This window comes from Heterodontus francisci, chromosome 3, assembly GCF_036365525.1.
Source record: "Heterodontus francisci isolate sHetFra1 chromosome 3, sHetFra1.hap1, whole genome shotgun sequence".
NCBI classification, from domain to species: domain Eukaryota; kingdom Metazoa; phylum Chordata; class Chondrichthyes; order Heterodontiformes; family Heterodontidae; genus Heterodontus; species Heterodontus francisci.
In genome coordinates, this window is record NC_090373.1 from 158,117,871 (window position 1) to 158,138,579 (window position 20,709).

General features: G+C 41.6%; 1 protein-coding gene across 4 annotated transcripts in view; it reads left to right on the forward strand.

Annotated features, from left to right (window-relative positions):
* Nucleotides 1-20,709, forward strand: part of qrsl1 (glutaminyl-tRNA amidotransferase subunit QRSL1) — a 73,291-nt gene that overhangs the window by 25,619 nt on the left and 26,963 nt on the right. For 3 of the 4 annotated variants that reach the window (XM_068019195.1, XM_068019187.1, XM_068019203.1), the window contains 4 exons: nt 2,064-2,160; nt 4,655-4,825; nt 10,142-10,317; nt 14,790-14,902. In XM_068019195.1, the coding sequence (XP_067875296.1) occupies nt 2,064-2,160; nt 4,655-4,825; nt 10,142-10,317; nt 14,790-14,902 (557 nt within the window). The remainder of the gene's footprint in view (nt 1-2,063; nt 2,161-4,654; nt 4,826-10,141; nt 10,318-14,789; nt 14,903-20,709) is intronic. The other variant, XM_068019210.1, reaches the window with a different exon arrangement.

A 20,709-nucleotide genomic window follows, 5' to 3' on the forward strand; every position in this document is an offset into this window, starting at 1 on the left:
TTTGCAATTCTCTAGTCTTCTGGGACCATCCCCATATCTAAGGAGGATTGGAAGATTACAGCCAGTCCCTCCATAATTTCCACCCTTACTTCCCTCAGTATCCTTGGATGCATCCCACCCAAGGTGGTTTATCAATCAGCCTCTCTAATACCTCCTCTTTATCAAGTTTTAGCCCATCCAGTGTCTCAACTGCCTCCAGTTTCACTATAACTTCAGCAGCATCTTTTTCCTTGGTAAAGTCAAGTGAGGAAGGATCGAAGGGCTTCCCTCTTTTCCCTCTCCAAGTTTGACCACAACAGGTTTAATTCTTTCTTAAAGTGGATGTACTGGACAATTCAGTAGGTGTTTGATTACTTACTTGCTATGGTTGTAATAAGAACTAACTGGACAGGTTTTCTTGAGTTCACAAAGAAAGAGGTTAACTTTATTGTACCTAAACCAAACTAAAAAAGAAATAAACAACACGGCAACTTTCACTCACACACATACACTAGAGGTTTACGCACACACATATACGTTACAGGATGGGGAAAGGTAGATTAGTTGAGTTAGGGTCCGTAAAAAAAGGTATACAGTCTGTGGTGATTCGGCTGGCTTCAAGCTAAATTCAGTGGTCCTGAGGCTTTTAGTTTGGAGAGGTACATGATTGGTTCAGTGAGTCTCTTGGAGATAGCGATGTGGATGATTGTAGCCGGAATATGCAAAGGTGGTCAGTCAACAGGTAGGATTTGAAAGCCTTCAAGGTGGAATGGAGAGAGAGACGTACCCGCACTTCGGGTCTGCACATGTCAGAGTCCAGTTGCTTCTCCTTTGCTGCAGAGAAAACACCAGCTTAAAATCACAGATGGGGAGGGGCTTGTCACATGACAGTCACTCAGTGATTCAAACATAGCAGTTAGCAGTATTTCTGTGCTTGCTGAAAGAACAGGTAGTTTCATTAAATTTCCTGGGTCTTGATTCTTGCTGGCAAATGCATAGACATTTCATCTCCCTCCTCACAGTCCTTTGCAATGTGTAGGAGACAGTGTAGTAAACTAGGTGATCATCTTAAGCTGAAAGGATGACTTTGCTGGCAGCTTGTCTTTTTAAAATGTCTTTTCAAAAAAATACAAATTCAGATCTCCAGTAAGTGGGCCAAAAAAAATTATCATTCAACAAAACACATTTGCATAACATAAAGATAGATGCAAAATACTGATTTAGTTCTTTGAGCCATCTGCCACCAAGAACAGATTCCTTTTTTGGTGCCAAATGGTTCACACCCCTCCTCTTACTATCCTTTTACTATTTATATTTCTACAGAAAATTTTTGGATTGCTTTTTATGTTAGCTGCAGTCTCCTCATACTCTGTCTATTCTGTATTTGCAGAACAGTAATTTTTTGCATATCTCAATCATTGCCCTAGTCATTTCACTTATGAAGTCAGAATATGCCATTTTGGTGGAGCTTATGATTTGCTAAAAAATATAAAAACTAGGTTTATCACCTTAAAATCTAGTTTCTGGCAAAGGATAGTCTGCACAGTTTCATAAATTACACCCTCATATTTCCAGATGATCTAATGAACGTCCAACTTAAGCACCACATTTTACAATAATATAGACTGACAAGTTGAAAGCCAATACTATCCCTCAAGACAAACAGTTTAAGCCTGTCCGTCAACTAGAACTGGTTTAACAGCATTGTATGCTCTAGTTTGCTTTACATTTGTCATGGTGAGCCACTCAATCTGACCATTTCCTGTTTTAGTCACTCCAATGAAATGATTCCACTAATTGAAGTAGCTGCATTATATTTGTTTCACAGGCATTTTAAAGATTTGTTTTAAATTTTCAGTCTGGTAGATGTAAATTTCGATGCATAACTCACCCGAGTACTGATCAAAAACCAGATTCACACAGAGCAGTGCTCACACTGAACAGCTTTTAGACAAGAGGAAAAGCAGTCATTCTAGAAACAATGCTATCCGGACAAATGATTTGACAGCAGCTTCCACTCTCTGATTTTTCATTTGTCGCAGGGTCTTGTGATGTATTTAATGAGGTTATTATGTTGGTTTCAGGTTATGTCCCACCTTTTAATGCCACAGTTGTCCAGAGGTTACTGGACCAAGGTGCTGTACTTATGGGAAAGACCAATCTTGATGAATTTGCAATGGGGTAAGGAAATTTCACATCTTGAGTTACCTGAAGCAAATACTTTCCTTCTGGGTGTGCTTATCATACATGTTCAAGTCACTAGGTTTTATGTACGCTGGCATGTATTTATCTAGAGATATGGGAGTGTTCAGCAAACTTTAAATACTTCACTTCAAAATATAAAAACTTCATAGGAAGAAAGATTAACTTCTGTGGATAGAGGGAGTTTGTACATTGGCCTACAGCTAGAAACTTACAAGGAATTTTTTGAAATGGAATTTACAAACAATATATAAACTTATCTCACTAACTTCAATTAATCAGCAGCAAATACCTTAAAGGGGCAAGCCAGGTTTATAGTCAAAAATCACAACTGTGCTGCAGACTCGAGACTATCCATGAGCAACATGATAAAGGAGCTCAGCTAGTATTTATATATGTGTGTGCCTGGAATTTCCACAGGGGTCCAAACTCCCTTCATTACTTCAGTGGAATATTGGCAAAACCCCCAGAGAAACAGCATAAATGACTAAAAATAGCCACATGGGTTCTATTGAAGTTTGTAGGAGATTGGGTGAACCCCTTGGAAATTCTGCCCATGATTTCTAGAAGCCAACAAGAGTTAGTTTGTACAAGAGCCATCTCTATCTTGGATCCAATCCTCATGCTAGTTGTGTGGTGAATAAATTAATATCTTCCTTACAATTATCTTTGAAAGAAAAGTTGCCTATTTTAAATTATGGTCCCCTTTCCTGTATTGTGGTCCCTCTTCCTGTATTACTAGATTGGTTCATGGGATAAGAGGGTTGTCCTATGATGAGAGGCTGAGTAAATCAGGCCTATACTGCCTGGAGTTAAGAAGAATGAGAGGTGATTTCATTGAAACATACACGATGCTGAAGGGTCTTGACGGGGTAGACATTACTTTCCCTGGCTGCAGAATCTAGAACATGAGGGCACAACCTCAGGATAAGGGGTTGATTATTTAAGATTGTGGATGAAAAATTTCTTCACTCGGAGGGTTGTGAATCTTTCGAATTCTCTACTTCAGAGGGTTTGGATACTTCATCATTGCATATATTTAAGGCTAAAATAGACAGATTTTTGATCCTTAGAGAATTAAGGGATATGAGAGCGAGTAAGAAAATGGCGTTGAGGCAGAAGATCAGCCATGATCGTACTGAATGGTAGAGCAGGCTGCAGGAGTCATACAGTCTATTTCTGCTCCTATTTCTTATGTTATTATGTTTTCAGTAAGGATTTATTTAGTGTTAATTTGCACGGTGGTGTCTTTAAAGATGTATATATTTGGAATATTATTGTCTTTTCTGGACCTGTTCAACAAGGTTTTCGAATCTCAGAAATGTTGGTGCAAATTTTTGTATCTGTGCTAGCTCCACAATTGTTCACTCTATTTTAGTCCAATTTTTCTCTCATTTCTGTTTAACCTTTAATATTTTTCCTTTTCAAATACTTAACTCAGTTCCTGCTAACTGCTGTGATTGACATAACCTGCTTTGATGTTTTGAAGGAAGTTATCTGGCTAGCCATATTAAAAGCATTGCAATTGCTGTTACCATACATTGGGCTGGTTTTTGTTCCTTCCCCAGGCGTAGGGTTCCATGATGGGGATGCCTGAAGGTGGTCCCAGAGGAGGCCCGCCACGGACCTCGAAGCTAGGAGGACCCAGCCCGATCCTCCTGGCGGTGGCGAGGCTTTGTGGCGGCCCACCCCACTGCTGGGCGAAGGGACCACACTTTAAATATGTAAATGAATACAATTAATAAATTAACATAGACTTACCAGTGATCTTGAGGGCCCGCCGTGATCTTTGGCCGGCACTCCCGCGTCTTCAGATCCCCGTCCGGGGAAACGTGACGCCACACTTTTGAGGAGGGGGGAGGAGGTAAGTTTGTCAGTCTGGGAGGGGGTGGAGACTGAGTCAAATAAATTTAATGGGTGTAGGCGATGGCGGGAATGGTTGAACCTTAAACTTTGTGCAGTTTAGGCGGGGGGTAGAGGCCAGATGTGAAAGGTAAGTGTTTTGGGGAGGAAAGGGCAAATAGATAATGTAATTGTTATCATGGGGGCGGGGGGGGGGGGGGGTGGGGGGATGTGGGGAAAGGGACGTTGTGAATTTATTTATTTAACTTTAGGGAGGGTTTCCTCTTTAAAAATTTAAATGTGCCGGCAGGGCATGGCTGCCCTTTAAAAATAGCACCAGTGCTTGCACACAGGCAGCTGATGCCATTGCCGGGGGTGGGGGGTGGCTTCGGCGGGAGATTGCGGCGGTTCTTTGGCATGCAGCCCGCTATTTTTTGAGCTCGCTGCCTAGATCAGCGGTGGGCTCTTAAAATCCAGTCCATTATCTCCCTGTGGTGTCAGCTGTTTCCCAGCCAGTTTAGATGGCAGGTTCCAGGCTTTAATAAGGCCTCAGTGGTTTCAATCTTTAGTCCAAAGTTGGGTAACTGATGAATCACTGCCCATAATGTTACAACTTATTTCAATTCCCTAGGAGTGGGAGTATTGATAGCATCTTTGGACCAGTGAGAAATCCTTGGGGATATTCCAAACAGTACAGAGAACGACTTGGTCAGGATCACACAATGGAAGACTCCGATTGGGTGATAGCAGGCGGTAGTTCTGGAGGTAGTGCAGTAGCTGTTGCTTCACTGACATGTTTTGCGTGAGTATTCCAACACTTTTCTATCCAGTCTTTTTTTCCCACCCCAGATATGTATTTTTAAATGCAGCTTAATCACCAATTACAAACTTAAGATTTTAAAATGTTGTCAGGCAAATATGGTGAAACTAGAGTCAAACTTCTAAAAACTGAGCTAGTAGTTAAGCCTATGCCAGTTGTCACTGTGTTTTGGATTGCAGGGGGCTTGCTTCATACTCCATTATAATAAGCAGTGTTATCACCAGAGTTTCAAAAAAAGTAATTTGTGAAGTATGATGGCAAGAGCAGCAATTATTCCTAGTTACACTGAGAAGATGGAGATGGCCCATTTTCTTGAACCGCTGCAGTCTATGATGAAAGTGCCCCACAATGCTATTATGTAGAGAGATCCAGGATTTTGACTCAGTGACCATGAAGGAATGTCAATCTGTGTCTAAGTCAGGATGGGGAGCGACTTAGAGGAGAACTTGGAAGTGATGGTGTTCCAAGGCACAGGCTACCGTTGTCCTTCTATGTGGTGGAGATTGTAGGTTTAGGTAAGTTGATACAGTGCATCCTCTAGCTAGTACATACTGCAACTGTGGTGCGCTGGTGGTAGAGGGGGTGAATGTTTAAACCAGTGGATGGGATGCCGATTAAGGAGATTGCTTTGTCCTGCTTCTGTAGCCATAGTATTTATATGACTGGTTCTGTCGAGTTTCTGGTCGATGGTACCCCCATAGGTTCTTGATGGTGGGGGACTTAACAATGGTAATGCCATTGAATGCCAAAGGGAAGTGCTTAAGCTCTCTTGGAGATTGATGTTGCCTGAAGTGAGTGGTACAAATGTTACTTGCCACTTATCAGTCCAAACCTCGATGTTGCTCAGATCCTGTTATAATCAGGCATGCACATCTTCATTATCTGACAAATTGTGAATAGAGCTGAACACTGTGCGTCAGGGAACTGAAGTTAGTTGGGCTTAGAACGCTGCTGTGAATAATTCTCGCAGTGATATCCTGGGGCTGAGATAACAGACCTCCAACAACCACAACCATCTTCCCTTGTGCTAGGTATGACTCTAACCACTGGTGAGTTTCCCCCGATCCCCATTGACTTCAGTTTTACTTTGACTTGATCAAATGCTGGTTCGATATCAAGGGCAGTCACACTCACCATCTCTGGAATTCAGCACGTGTCCATGTTTGGACCAAGGTTGTAATGAGGTGTGAAGCTGAGTGGTCCTGGCAGAACCTTCCCATATTTGACCTGAAGCCATGAGCCCCTACAGGATCTGAACCCAGTGTTGAGGATTCCCATGGCCACTTCCTCCTCGCTGTTTACCAGTGTGTCCTCAGCTCTGATCTCTGATGGGTATGTTCTGCTGGTGGGACAAGACATATACTGGTGTGGTGATGGAGGAGTCTGGAGCCTTGGCTGGTGTGTATAAATCTGAGAGTCCAACTATGCCAGACTATTGCTGGAATAGTCTGTGACGCATCTCCCAGCTTTGGCATCAGCCGAGGTATTAGTGTGGAAGACTTTGCATGCTGGACTGGTCTGGGTGTGCCTTCGTTGTGTCCAAATTTGATGCCTAGGTCACAGCTGAGTGATGCACCCTGTTTCATTCTTGTTCTTTGTAGTAGTTTAACACAACTGAGAGGTTTGCTAAGGTCACTTCAGAGGGCAGTTAAGAGTCAAACAAGTTGGTGTGGAACTGGAACCACATAACGGCCAGATCAGGATATAATAGAGGGTTTCCCTCCCAAAAAGACATTAGTAAAACATTGAATTTTTAGTGATAGTCTGACACTTTCATGGTCACTTTTATTGATATCAGCTTTTTAATTCCACAAATCTCAAGCTGAATGGTGGGATATTAACTTGAATTCTCTGGATTACAAATCCTTTAACATAACCATTACTCTACTCGACCAGAATTTGGATAAAGATGTATGAAAGTTTTGTATTGTCTACTTAAAATGTGAAAAACATTCAACAATACAACTCCCCCTTCCAAGCTTGGGTTTGTGTCTGGATTGAGCTTTACCTGATGGACAAACTGTGAAATGTGGGGGTGGGAACAGTCATGAATTCAGAGTGTAACACAAGATTATTGCAAGCATTTAAGTATTTTGGCCTTGGTATAACGTTTTCCTGTAGAATAATAGAACCGTTCAAGAATATAAAAGGTACTTAAGACTGGCAGTGGGAGAAACCAGGGAGCAGGCTTCCCACCTACTTTCTCCCTGCAACAGTTATGTGGTTTTGCAAGACCAGAGCAAAGCAGTAACAAATTCAAAACGATTTTGCCAGAAGAAAGAAACCTGTATTTCTCCTTTTCAGTAACACTGATTGTGAAGTTTGCTTTGTCCTTAAACCTGTAACCAGCATTTGTCGAGTTGACATTTTTCTGTTTTTTTTCATCTGCTATGCTCTTACAGCCACCAATCAATCAATCAATCAATCTATGGATTTTACTTATTCTTAAAGAACTGAGCAGTCTTTATGAATTTTAGTAGAAGTGGATCTTTGTTGATTGTCCTTTACTCATTAAATTTGTAACAATTCATAAGCCTTGTTTTAAAAGATTTTCTTTTATCTATCCATCTTCTTTGAAAGTCCATAGAGTCCATTTGATGAATGTTTTTTTTGCTCTGCACTGTTCTTGATAGTTGAACAAGGAGCGATTTAAAATTATGGATAACCCTGCTTACAATCCCCTTCCACCATCGCATTCTCAAGCTGGTGCATCAAAGTAAAAATTCCATTTTAGTAAATGGAATGGATGAGATGATAGATGGTGAGAGACTAGAAAAGTTAGGACTCTATTCACTAGAACGGAGAAGGTTGTGCAGAAATGTAATAAGTGTTCTAAATTCTGAAATTATTTAGGTTAAATAATGAAGGATTATTACCACCGGTCAGTGAATCAGCATAAAGCTAGGATCAGTACTCCAGCTGTAAAGTGGAGATCACAAGAGATGTTTTCATGACGGATGACTATTAGAATATGGACTATCTTACTACAAGTGGTGATTAAAGCTTGTACAATCACAATGATTTAACAGTAGGTTAGATAATGGCCTGGATTTTGTGGTCAGTGGTGAATCGATGGCCATCACCGCTGACCTCGAAGAAAGCTGCCCACAAAGATCTAGCAATCTCTGTGGCATGGATTTCACCTTTCTTGATGTTAATTTGATTCTGGTACCAAGTCAAGGGGGTCTCCAGGTATCCAACAACGATGATGTCGTCAAGCAGGGTAAGCAGCCAATCATATGGGGGACGATAGAATAGTGGTTATGTCACTGGGCTAGTATTCCTGAGGCCTGGACTAATGATCCAGAGACATGAGTTCAAATCCTACCATGGCGGCTGGGGAATTTAAGTTCAGTTTGTTAAGTAAATCTGAAATTAAATGCTAGTATCAGTAATGGTGACCATGAAACTACTGGATTGTCTTTAAAAAAAAAACTGGTTCACTAAGGTCCTTCAGGGAATAAAATCTACTGTCTTTACTCGGTATGGCCTGCATGTAACTCAAGACCCACAGCAATGTGATTGGCTCTTAACTGCCCTCTGAAATTGCCTAGCAAGCCACTCTGTTATCTCAAGGAAAATTAAGGATGAGTAATAAACCCTGGCCTTGCCAGGGATGCCCACATCCTAAGAATTATTAAAATAAAAAAAAAATGAAGTATACTCGGACAGTAAACCAGGAAGTAAAATGCACTTACTATCCTTCTCTTGTTATAAATTTTACAGATGGTGGAATACATGATCAGTCCTAAGGTAGAAGCTGAATTATCAGAAACAAACTTAAAAAATTACATTTTAAAAAATTTGGAATTTTTACCAGAATGGAAAAATTTGAAATATAAAATTAGATTTTCAGAGCCAGAGAGGTTTTTCAGCAGTAGTTATGGCAGCACAGAATTAAAAACCCAGTTACACCTCATTAATGAGGCTTAACTTTTTCAGGGGATTTCAACGGTGATATTACGGCATAAAAGGGTAAGTTCTTGTCAGTTTAGTGATTTCTGATTGATTGCAGTCTGCAGTAGCTTCAACAGTGCACACTATGAAGAAGTGTAGAATCACTGACAGCAGCTTCTGAACTCCCATGTTTAAATGTGCTTGTGCAGACTCCAGAAGTTGCTGTCAGTTTCAGAGGAGCAATGATGGTGAATGCTGATAGTTCCACCGTCATTACTAGCACAAAATCCAGGCCAGCAACTTGAAGAAGAAAAATATTAAAGGGCACAGGAAAATGACTCTCGCATGGAGCTAGGAGCACACAGATATGGTGAGTCAAAATGGTCATCTTCATGCTTTCTGTGGAAGGTTTGATGTTCTGGACTTGGCAAGGTCTGTCTTTTTGTTTACAGGGGGGAGAAAGCAGATTATTCTGAAGGATGGAAAGAAGTATGAAATGGTAATGGGCATTTGACTCATCAAGTCTGTTCCATGCACAAATCATGCATGGGCTCTCTCCAGGTTACTTAATTCTACTAAAGAAGGCAACCAACTGCAAAACTCAACAATATGAATCCAATCTTGCATCATTAATCTGTTGCTTTCCACAGGGTCTCACCCATAGACTCAACAGCACATGAATTATCTTGGAATCTTCCGAAGAAGGGTCACTGACCCGAAACGTTAACTCTGCTTCTCTTTCCACAGATGCTGCCAGACCTGCTGAGTGATTCCAGCATTTCTTGTTTTTGTTTCAGATTTCCAGCATCCGCAGTATTTTGCTTTTATTTTACATGAATTATCTTGCCTCATTAGTTTTGATTCTCCATCTTTCCTTTTAACCTACCATACATAACATGACATGTGCATTGTTCTTGCCAGTGAAATTTGTGAATGTCTAGATGCATACCATAGTGATCTTGTTGCTTGTGTACAGTTGATAAAACAGATATGCTGACTAATCAATCTGATCACCATACTTGTGCAAATCAGCAGCCAATATTCCATGTTGCTCTGGATGTAGCCATCCAGCTCTCCTTAGAGTCATCATGAAGGTTTTTTATTGGGTTTCTAGGATAAAAAATCATGGCATTTGTACAAGTTGTATCCTGTTATTAATCTTCATCCCTTTATCTGTCTCCATATTACTCATTTTCCAGAATTTATCTTCAGTTTTATCACAGTTCAACTTTCATTTATTCTCCATTAACTAGTTTCATAGTAGTTCACCCTTTATTATGAGTTCTTAATTTCCAATGTCAGACTTTACATCTAAGTTTATGGTAAGGGGATAATGTTGGCACTAATACAATTGAAGGAAAGCATGTGTCACACAAAGTACTAATCGCACATTTCTCCCAGTTCTTTAGGTTCAGATACAGGCGGGTCCACTCGCAATCCTGCAGCCCACTGTGGTATTGTAGGCTTTAAGAGTTCCTATGGGTTGCTTTCTCGCTATGGTCTCATACCATTGGTCAACTCTATGGATGTTCCTGGCATTATGACCAGATGTGTAGATGATGTAAGCACAGTACTAGGTAGGTTATATTTTAACATTAAAAAACCCTATTTATATTTGTGCTTATTTCACAGAACCTTTGAAACCAAGTGTGAGAGGGCCAAGATCCCTCAATGGTGAGACATATATGAGAAAAATTAACTCACTTCTTATAATTCGTAAGAACATAAGAAATAAGAGCAAGAGTAGACCATATGGCCATTCAATTCTTCTGCGTCATTCAGTACAATCATGGCTAATCTTCTGTCTCAATTGCACTTTCCCATCGGCTCACCATATTGCTTGATTCCCTGAGAGATCAAAAATCTATCTATCCCATTCTTGAATATACTCAATGGTGGAGCATCAACAACCCTCTGGGGTAGAGAATACCAAAGGTTCACAACCCTCTGAGTGAAGAAATTTCTCTTCATCTCAGTCCTAAATAATCAACCTCTTATCCTGAGACTGTGCCCCTGTGTTCCCCCAAGCAGGGAAAGGAACCTCTCAGTGTCTACCCTGTCAAGTCCCATCAGAGGTTTGTATGTTCAGTTAACATCGGTCATCTTTAAAAACTTGTCTGGATTTTTATGCAAAACAGTACATGATGATTGGGAGATGCACTACTTTATGAAATGATCACTTTTGATTATACAGTTTGAGATAAAATAATTCATGCACTCGATAGAGTCTGGTACAATTACAGTCAAATTTGGGCGCATTTTAATTTCAATTTTGTTCATAATTTTGGGGGGGGATTTATTTCTGAAAAATTATTCCACTCATAAAATCTAAACTAGTGAGTTACCACAATTAGTACTTATGCTGCTCTTAAATAGTGGAAATGTTATAGAGGAGCAAATTTGCAGGGAAATTACAGAGTAATGCAAACATTATAGAGTAGTGATAATGGGGGACGCTAATTGTCATAATATAAATTAGAAAAGTAATAGTGTAGAAGGCAGAGAGGAGGAAGAGTTTTTGAACTCTGTTCAGGAGATTTTCTGGATCTGTATGTTTCAGGCCCAACAGGAAAGGAGGCATTGCTGGATCTGGTTTTGGGGAATGAGGTGGGTCAAGTGGATAAAATACCAGTAGGGGAACATTTAGGGAACAGTGATCATAGCATTGTAGAGTTTAGGTTAGCTATGATAAAGAATGAGCAATCCAGAATGAAAATACTTAATTGGAGTGGGGTGAGAATACCCCAGGTAAATTGGAATCAAAAATTGGCAGGCAGCACTGTAACGAAACAATGGACTGCCTTTAAAAAGGAGATGGTTTGGTTACAGTTGAGGTACATCCCCATGAGGGGGAAAGGTAGGGCATGCAAAGCAGAGCTCTCTGCATGATGAAAGAGAGAGAGAGTAAGATGAAGTAGAAAATGGGTGCATATGACAAAATAGTTGATAATGTGAGTGAAAACCAGCTTGAATATAGCAAGTTCAGAGGGCAAGTGAAAAAGGAAATAAGGGAGGCAAAGAGAGAATATGAGAAGAGACTGTCAGCTAACATAAGAGAGAATCCAAAAGTTTTCTTTTGGTATATAAATAGTAAAAGGAAAGTAAGAGGAGGAATGGGGCCAATTAGGGACCAAAAGGGGATCTACACATGGAAGCAGAGGGCATGGCTGAGGTACTAAACTTTACCAAGGAAGAAGATGCTACCAAAGTCATAGTGAAAGAGGAGGTAGTTGAGAAACTTGTTGGACTAAATATTGATAAAGAGGAGGTATTAAAAAAGCTGGCTGTACTTAAAGTTGGTGAGTCACCAGGACCAGATGGGAAGCATCAGAGAATGCTGAGGGAAGTAAGGGAAGAAATTACAGAAGCAATGGCCATAATCTTCCAATCCTCCTTAGATACAGGGGTGGAATTGCAAATGTTACACCCTGGTTCTAGAAGGATATAAGGATAAGCCCAGCAACCACAGGCCCATCAGTGGGAAATCCGGGACAAAGTCACTTGGACAAGTGTGGATTACTTAAGGAAAGCCAGCATGGATTTATTAAAGACAAATCATGTTTAACGAGCTTTCTTGAGTTTTTTGATGAGGTAACATAGAGGGTTGATGAGGGTAATGTGGTTGATGTACATGGACTTCCAAAGGCATTTGATAAAGTGCCACATGATAGGCTTGTCAGCAGAGTTGAAGCCCGTGGAATAAAAGGGACAGTGGCAGCATGGACGCGAAGTTGGCTGAGTGACAGGAAACAGAGAGTAATGATGAACAGTTATTTTTCGGACTGGGAGAAGATATACAGTAGGGTTCACCAGAGGTCGGTACCAGGGCTACTGTTTTTCTTGATATATTCTAATGTCATAGACTTTGCTGTACAGGGCACAATATCAAAATGGGCAGATGACAAAAAAACTTGGAAGTATTGTGAGCTGTGAGGAGGATAGTGATAGACTTCAAGAGGACATAGGCTGGTGGAATGGGCAGACACATGGCAGTTGAAATTGAATGCAGAGAAGTGTGCAGTGATTCATTTTGGTAGGAAGAATGAGGAAAGGCAATATAAAATAAAGGGTGCAGTTCTAACAGAGTTGCAGGAACAGAGACACCTGGGGGTATATGTGCACAAATTGTTGAAGATGGCAGGGCAGGCTGAGAAAGTGGTTTAAAAGGCATACAGGATCCTGGCCTTGATAAACAGAGGCATAGAGTACAAAAGCAAGGAAGCATCATAATGCGCCTTTATAAAACACTGATTCAGCCTCAACAGGAATATTATGTCTAATTTTGGGCACCATAGTTCTGGAAGGATGTTAAGGCATTAGAGAGGGTGCAGTAAAGATTTATGATAATGATTTCTGGGGTGAGGGACTTCAGTTACATGGATAGATTGGAGAAGCTGGGGTTGTTCTTCATTAAGAAGAGAAGATTGAGAGGAGATTTGATAGACATTCAAAATCGTGAGGGGTCTAGACAAAGTGGATGGGGAGAAACTGTTCTCATTGATGGAAGGGTCAAGAACCAGAGGACAGTCATATAAGGTGATTGTCAAAAGAACCAATGGCGACATGAGGAGAAATGTTTTTATGCAGTGAGTGGTTAGGATGTGGAATGCACTGTCTGAGCGTGTGGTGGAGGGGAATGGTAGCATAGTGATAATGTTACTGGACTAGTAATCCAGAGGCCCAGACTAATGCTGCAGAGACAGGAGTTCAGATCATACCACAGCAGCTGGGGGAATTTAAATTCAATTACTGAATCTGGAATAAAATGCTAGTCTCATCAATAATGCGCATGAAAATACTGATTTGTCATTAAAAACCCATCTGGTTCACTAATGTCCTTGCAGGTGGAAATCTGCTGTCTTCACCTTATCTGGCCTACAGGTGACTCCAGACCCACACTGATGTCTTTGACTCTTTAACTGCCCTCCAAAATGGCCTAGCCAGCCACTCAGTTGTAGGCGGCTCAGGACTGCCTGCTCAAGGACAGATAGGGATGGGTAATAAATGCTGGCCTTGCCAGTGATGCTCACATCGAATATTAAAAAAAAACTAAATGCTTCATGATTTTTAAATACCTCTATCACATTTCCTCTGAGCATTCTCTGCTCTAAGGAGAGCAACCCCAGTCTCTGTCTATCCACATAACTGTAACCCCTCATCCATTAAACCATTTTAGTAAATCTCTTCTGTACACTCTCCAAAGCATCCTTCTTAAACTGTGGTGCCCAGAATTGGACATATTACTCCAGTTGGGGCTGAACCAATGTTTTATATAGGCTTAGCATAACTTCCTATCTTTTGTACTCTGTGCCTTTATTTATAAAGCCCAGGATCCTATATGCTTTATTAACTGCTTTGTTAAGCAGTTTAGCTACCTTCAAAGATTTATAAAGGCACTCTCCCAGGTCTCTCTCTCGCACCTCCTTTAAAATTGTACCATTTAGTTTGTATTGCGTCTCCTCAGTTTTCCTGCCAAAGTATATCACCTCACACTTTCTGTGCTGAACTTGTGCTCACCCATTCCACCAGAAGTCTGTGTCCTCTTGGATTGGAATTCTTGATAATTCCAGTTTCATACTCATAAGGACATAGTTTACACAGCAGTCTTGTTTCCACAGTAGTTTCAGGCCTGGACTCCAAAAATGAGCATTGCACCTTTTCCTAATAGAAACATCATCAAACGTCCAACAGAAAAATAGAAAAGAGAGGTCAGTTTCTCTCCTCTTCTAGCAGACAGTTCTGGAGTGGTATTGAGAAGGGGCAAGAGCAGGTTGACTGCTCTCCTTTCTGTGCCAGATGAAATGAAACCTAAAGCGGAAAGAAGAGCAAGCAGAAACGAATAACAGAAGGGTAATATAATTTTTTTTAAAATATGAATATCGAGGACAAATCTCTCAAAAGCTGTCTACTAATCTAACCTTCGTAACTTATTTGGCACTTGTGCATTTGAAGGTTGTCAGCCGAGCCATTGATTGTATTGTTCTGTGTGCTGTATGACTGCTAGCTTTGGACTATGTTTTTATTAATTTTGCTGTTCATTTTGCTTTAGGTGTGCTTGCTGGGCATGATCCCAAAGACTCCACCACCACACAAGACCCATTTGAACCCTTTGAACTACCTGATGAGATAGATGTCAGAAATCTGTGTGTGGGAATTCCAAAGGTGAGGCCCATAAATTCGTAGATTTTGCAAACCTGTTGTAAGCTAACTTCTGTAAATATAATTGAGTTGTGAAAAGCAGCTAAACAGTTTCACAACATATTTCATGCTTGAATCAGATCTTCGTATCAAAGGAGGACATTGGAGTACATTTTTAAGCTTTCTTGTGCTCATTAAGTTGTGGGATGTTCGTGCTGGGAAATGGAACCCAGCACAAGTGCTCACTGTCAGTATTAAGCATTCCAAGATCAAGTATGATGGAAGTCCCCTCTTCTCTATCTGAGCAAATCTGACAATTTGAGTAAAATTAGGCAAAATTATGTGTTGTAATGATCCTACCTAAACTCATTTCAGCAAGTAGACAGAAGAAACTTTTATCCATCATTGTGGGCTGGATCTAAACTCAGGTCTCAGAAGTGAAAGACCAGTGTCTAACCCACAGTACTACCTTGGCACATTCCCTGTCAAGCCAAGTGCTTCTCTTTTAGACCTCACAGATAAAGAAATATAAACTTTTTTTGCCTGTTAGCTTAAACTAGGATGTTTCGTGTATCACTTCCATAGCAAAGGGAGGAATACTTCAGATTGGGAAGAGCCTAGCAATGTACTTTGCTGATACCTACCTTAGGCTCAGTCATTGAGCATCTCCACTGAAATTTTTCCCATTATTAGAACCCAGCATGAAACTATCATCATTTTCTAACCCCATACTAGTCAACTACAGAACAGAACTCAAACAGTACTTAGAAGATGACTTACTTTAAACTAGTTTGTTTTTCCAATCAGAAGTTAATTTTAAAGAAGCACCTACAAGCAAGCTAAACTGAGGAAGTCATTTACTTCTATCTCTACCACACCATGACCCCCCACCAATCTCTTCATCCTTAAGGTGACCATTTGATAAATTCTGATAGCGTGGTTCACTTTAATTGAATTATTTGAATGGCACAGTGGTTAGCACCGCAGCCTCACAGCTCCAGCGATCTGGGTACTGCCTGTGCGGAGTTTGCAAGTTCTCCCTGTGACCGCGTGGGTTTCCGCCGGGTGCTCCGGTTTCCTCCCACAGCCAAACACTTGCAGGTTGATAGGTAAATTGGCCATTATAAATTGTCCCTAGTGTAGGTAGGTGGTAGGAGAATGGTGGGGATGTGGTAGGGAATATGGGATTAATGTAGGATTAGTATAAATGGGTGGTTGTTGGTCGGCACAGACTTGGTGGGCCGAAGGGCCTGTTTCAGTGCTGTATCTCTCTATGTTTCCATGTTTCTATTTCAATTTATTTAAAGCTATGGTTTTCTAACTTTTCTGTATGTGGAATCTCCTGTAAATATTGACGCATTCCTTGGGCAGGATTTTCCCCCCTGGGAGCGGGAAAGAGGTCGGGACTGTTTCCGGGTCCTGAAGCCGCCCCTGCTGGGTAGCAGGCGCTCATTGTAATTTTCACAGGGGCACCCCCTTAATGGGCCTGCAGACAGGCTAGCCATCTCATTATGGATGGTGGGTGGGCTCTCGAAGCTGGAGGGCTAATCAGAGACCTTCCAGCTTGAAAGGAAGACCAGCCTGCAGTGGAAAGTAAGTAAGAGAGAGGAGGACAATTCAACCTTTTGAAATCTAGAATAAAAAATTACTTTTGCAGTCAAGCCACCACTGTGGAGGAGGTATTCCCTCTACAGGTGGCCCATGGGCTGTTCCTGCACACAAGCAGACAGGAAGGACTTCTTGGAATGCCTGGAGCGCTGGCCACTCAGCCTGCTGCCAGGAGCCTCCAGGCACCTAAATTGGTCCCCGGCAGCTACAGGAACCTGGAGGACAACTGGAAAAGCACAATTGGCCTCTTTTAATTGGCCTCAAAGTGTCTCTTAATAAGCCGGATCAGCTATCCGCCATGTGCGGGCAGCTTGCCCTACCACCCCTCATCCCATCTTTACAAAAATGGCCCAGAGGTGGGATGGAGCCAGGGAACTGGATGCTTACTGGCGATGCTATTTTTAGCTGCCGCCCGCCTCACAATCCAGCCCCTTTCCTCCTCACGAAATATTAACACATTCCCAGGGATCTGCTAACATAATGCTGGAAAGACATTGTCAACTACCGCACAATCATTGCAGAAAACAGCTTTTATTGGCATACAGGAACAGAAGATGAAGGCAGGTGACTGGCAGCTGTGGAACTGTTTTCCAACGTAGAAATGTAGAAAATAGGAGCAGGAGTAGGCCATTCGGCCCTTCGAGCCTGCACCGCCATTCAATACGATCATGACTGATCGTCCAAACTCTGTACCCTGTTCCCGCTTTCTCCCCGTATCCCTTGATTCCTTTAGCCCTAAGAATTCAGAACTCTTGGGACCGATAACGAAAAATGCATGTTTAGGTATTTACAGGAATAGAGCGAACTTGATAACTAAATCATTTCTGATATGGTATCAGATTAAACAGGTAGAAAAGTGACTGCGTTCAAGAATTGAGTTTTTAAAAAATATATTATGTAACATATATCTTAAAGGGCTTGCATTTATATAGCGCCTTTCACAACCGCAGGATATCGCAAAGTGTTTTACAGCTAATTAAGTATTTTCAAAGTGTAGTCACTGTTGTAAGAAATATGGCAGCCAAGTTGCGCACAGCAAGCTCCCCTCTTCACATCCCCACACCATCATAATCTGCGTCACCATAGAGTCATAGAGTTATACAGCACAGAAACAGGCCCTTTGGCCCATCGTGTCTGTGCTGGCCATCAAGCACCTAACTATTCTAATCCCATTTGCCAGCACTTGACCCATAGCCTTGTATGCTATGGTGTTTCAAATGCTCATCTAAATATTTCTTAAATGTTGTGAGTGTTCCTGCCTCTACCACCTCTTCAGGCAGTGTGTTCCAGATTCCAACCACCCTCTGAGTGAAAGAATTTTTCCTCAAATCCCTTCTAAACCTCCTTCCCCTTACCTTAAATCTATGCCCCCTGGTTATTGACCCCTCCGCTAAGGGAAAAAGTTTCTTCGTTTCTAACCTATCAATGCCCCTCATAATTTTGTATACCTCAATCATGTTCTCCCTCAGCTCCTAAAAGAGTGAGAACCATCCCCCCTTATCTTCAGACGACACACAGGTCAACAAAATTCTCACAATTAGCAGCCAGAAGCTGAATGGCTGCTGCTATGGTGTGGCACCATTCTTCATTTCGTAAATCATCAAGAAAATGACTCCAGGATTTCGACCAACCCGACCAGTTGAAGTAAAGACTTTGTCTAGAATGATCTGAACCATTTTCTGCCCAGTACAAAAAGTGTAAGGAAAGGTCTGCTCTCCTGAGCAGACTATCACCCAAAGCCAACAGGGGAAAAGTAAGAAGCTGTTCAAAATTTTGAGGGGGTTTTGATCAGAGTAAATAGGGAGAAACTGTTTCTACTGACAGGAGCATTGATACCAGAAGACATGGATTTAAGACAACTGGCAAAAGAACAAAGGGGGAAATTATTTTTTTTTTTAAAGCAGCAAGTTATGATAATCTGGGATGTGCTATCTGAGAGGGTAAAGGAAACAGATTCAAAAGATAATTGAATAAATACTCGAAGGCAGGAAAATGAAGCTCTATTGGGAAAGAACGGGAGAATGGGACTAATTGGACAGGTCTTTCACAGCCATCATAGACATGAAGGATTGAATGGCCTCCTGTGCTGTATGATTCTACAAAGGACACCAACCTCCATCTAGAATCACAGCCAAACTTGTCTCAATGCATAGTATCGTTCAAGTATATGAAAGAATGCTCATTTCATCAATACATCAACTAAATGAACCATAGCTTCACCAAATATAAAAATTTAGGAAATTGTGCAAAAAGCGGGGGAACAAAAACTGCAAATTGATTCAGTTATGGCCAAGAGTATTGCTTTTTAAAAATTCATTACTCAGATGTGGGCACTGCTGGCAAGTCAGTTCCTAATTGTTCTTGAGAAGGTGATACTGAGCCACCTTCTTGAACTGCTGTACTCCATGTGGTGAAGGTCCTCCCACAGTGCTGTTAGATAGGGAGTACCAGGAGTTTGACCCAGTGACAATGAAGCAACAACAATATATTTCGAAGTCTGAATGGTGTGTGACTTGCTTGCCGTGATGCTCCCATGCTCCTCCTGCCCTTGTCTTTGTAGGCAGTATATGTTGTGGGTTTGGGAGGTGCTGTCATAACTCTTGGTGAGTTGCTGCAGTGCAACTTGTAGATAGTACACACTGCTGCCATTGTGCACTGGTGGTGAGGGAGTGAATGTTGAAGGTGGTGGATGCAGTTCCAATCAAGCAGGCTGCTTTGTCCTGGATGTGGCAAGCTTCTTGAGTGCTGTTGGAGCTGCACCCATCCAAACAAGGAAAGTATTCCATCACACTCCTGACTTGTGCTTTGTACACAATGGAAAGCTTCAAGGAATCAGGAGGTGAGTTACTCACCACAGAATACCCAGCATCTGACCTACTCTTGTAACCACAGTATTTATTTGGCTGGTCCAGTTAAGTTTCTGGTCAATAGTGATGCCCAGAATATTGATAGTGGGGAATTCAGCAATAGTTATGCTACTAAATGTCTTTTTGGAGATGGTTGGACTTAGGACACTACCCTGAGGAACTCCTGCAGTGATGTCCTAGGGATGAGATGATTGGGCTCCAAGAACCACAACCGTCTTCCTTTGTGCTTGGTGTGATTCCAACCAGTGTAACATTTTCATCTGATTCACATTGACTTTTACGAGCCTCCTTGATTCCACACTAGATCAAATGCTGCCTTGATGTCAAGGACAGTCAGCCTCACCTCTGGAAGTCAGCTCTTTTGTTCATAGTTGGACCAAGGCTGTATTGTGGTCTGGAGTCGGATGGTTCTGGCAGAACCCAAACTGAGCATCACAAGAACACAAGAAATAGGAGCAGGAGTAGACCATATGGCCCATTGAGCCTGTTCTGCCATTCAATACGATCATGGCTGATCTTGGACTTCAATTCCACTTTCCTGCCCACTCCCCATTTCCCTTGATTCCCTGTGAGACCAAAAATCTATCTATCCCAGCCTTAAATGTATTCAATGATGGAGCATCCACAACCCTCTGGGGTAGAGAATTCCAAAGATTCACAACCCTTTGAGTGAAGTAATTTCTTCTCATCTCAGTCCTGAATGATTGACCCCTTATCCTGAGACTGTGTCCCCATGTTCTAGATTCCCTGACCAGTGGGAACAATCTCTCAGCTTCTATCCTATCAAGCCCTTTCAGAATCTTGCATGTCTCAATTAGATCGCCTCTCATTCTTCTAAACTCCAGAGAATATAGGTCCAATTTACTCAGCCTCTCATCATAGCACAGCCCCCTCATCCCAGGGACCAATTCAGTAAAATTTTGCTGCACTGCCTCCAGTGCAAGTATATCCTTTCTTAAATGTGGAGACCAAAACTGCGTACAGTATTCCAGGTGCGGTCTCACCAAAGCCCTGTACAATTTTAGTAAGACTTCTTTATTCCTGTACTCCAATCCCCTTGCAATAAAGGCCAACATGCCATTTGCCTTCCTAATAGCCTGCTGCACTTGCATATTAACTTTGTGTGTTCCTTGTACGAGTGCCTCCAATTCTCTGGACATCAACACTTACCAATTTCACACCTTTTAAAAAATATTCTGCTTTTCTATTTTTACAATCAAAGTGAACAACTTCACACTTCCCTACATTATGCACCATTTGTCATCTTGTTGCCCACACACTTAACCTGTCTATATCTCTTTGCAGCCTCTCTACATCCTCCCCGCAGTTTACCTTTCCACCGAGCTTTGTATCATC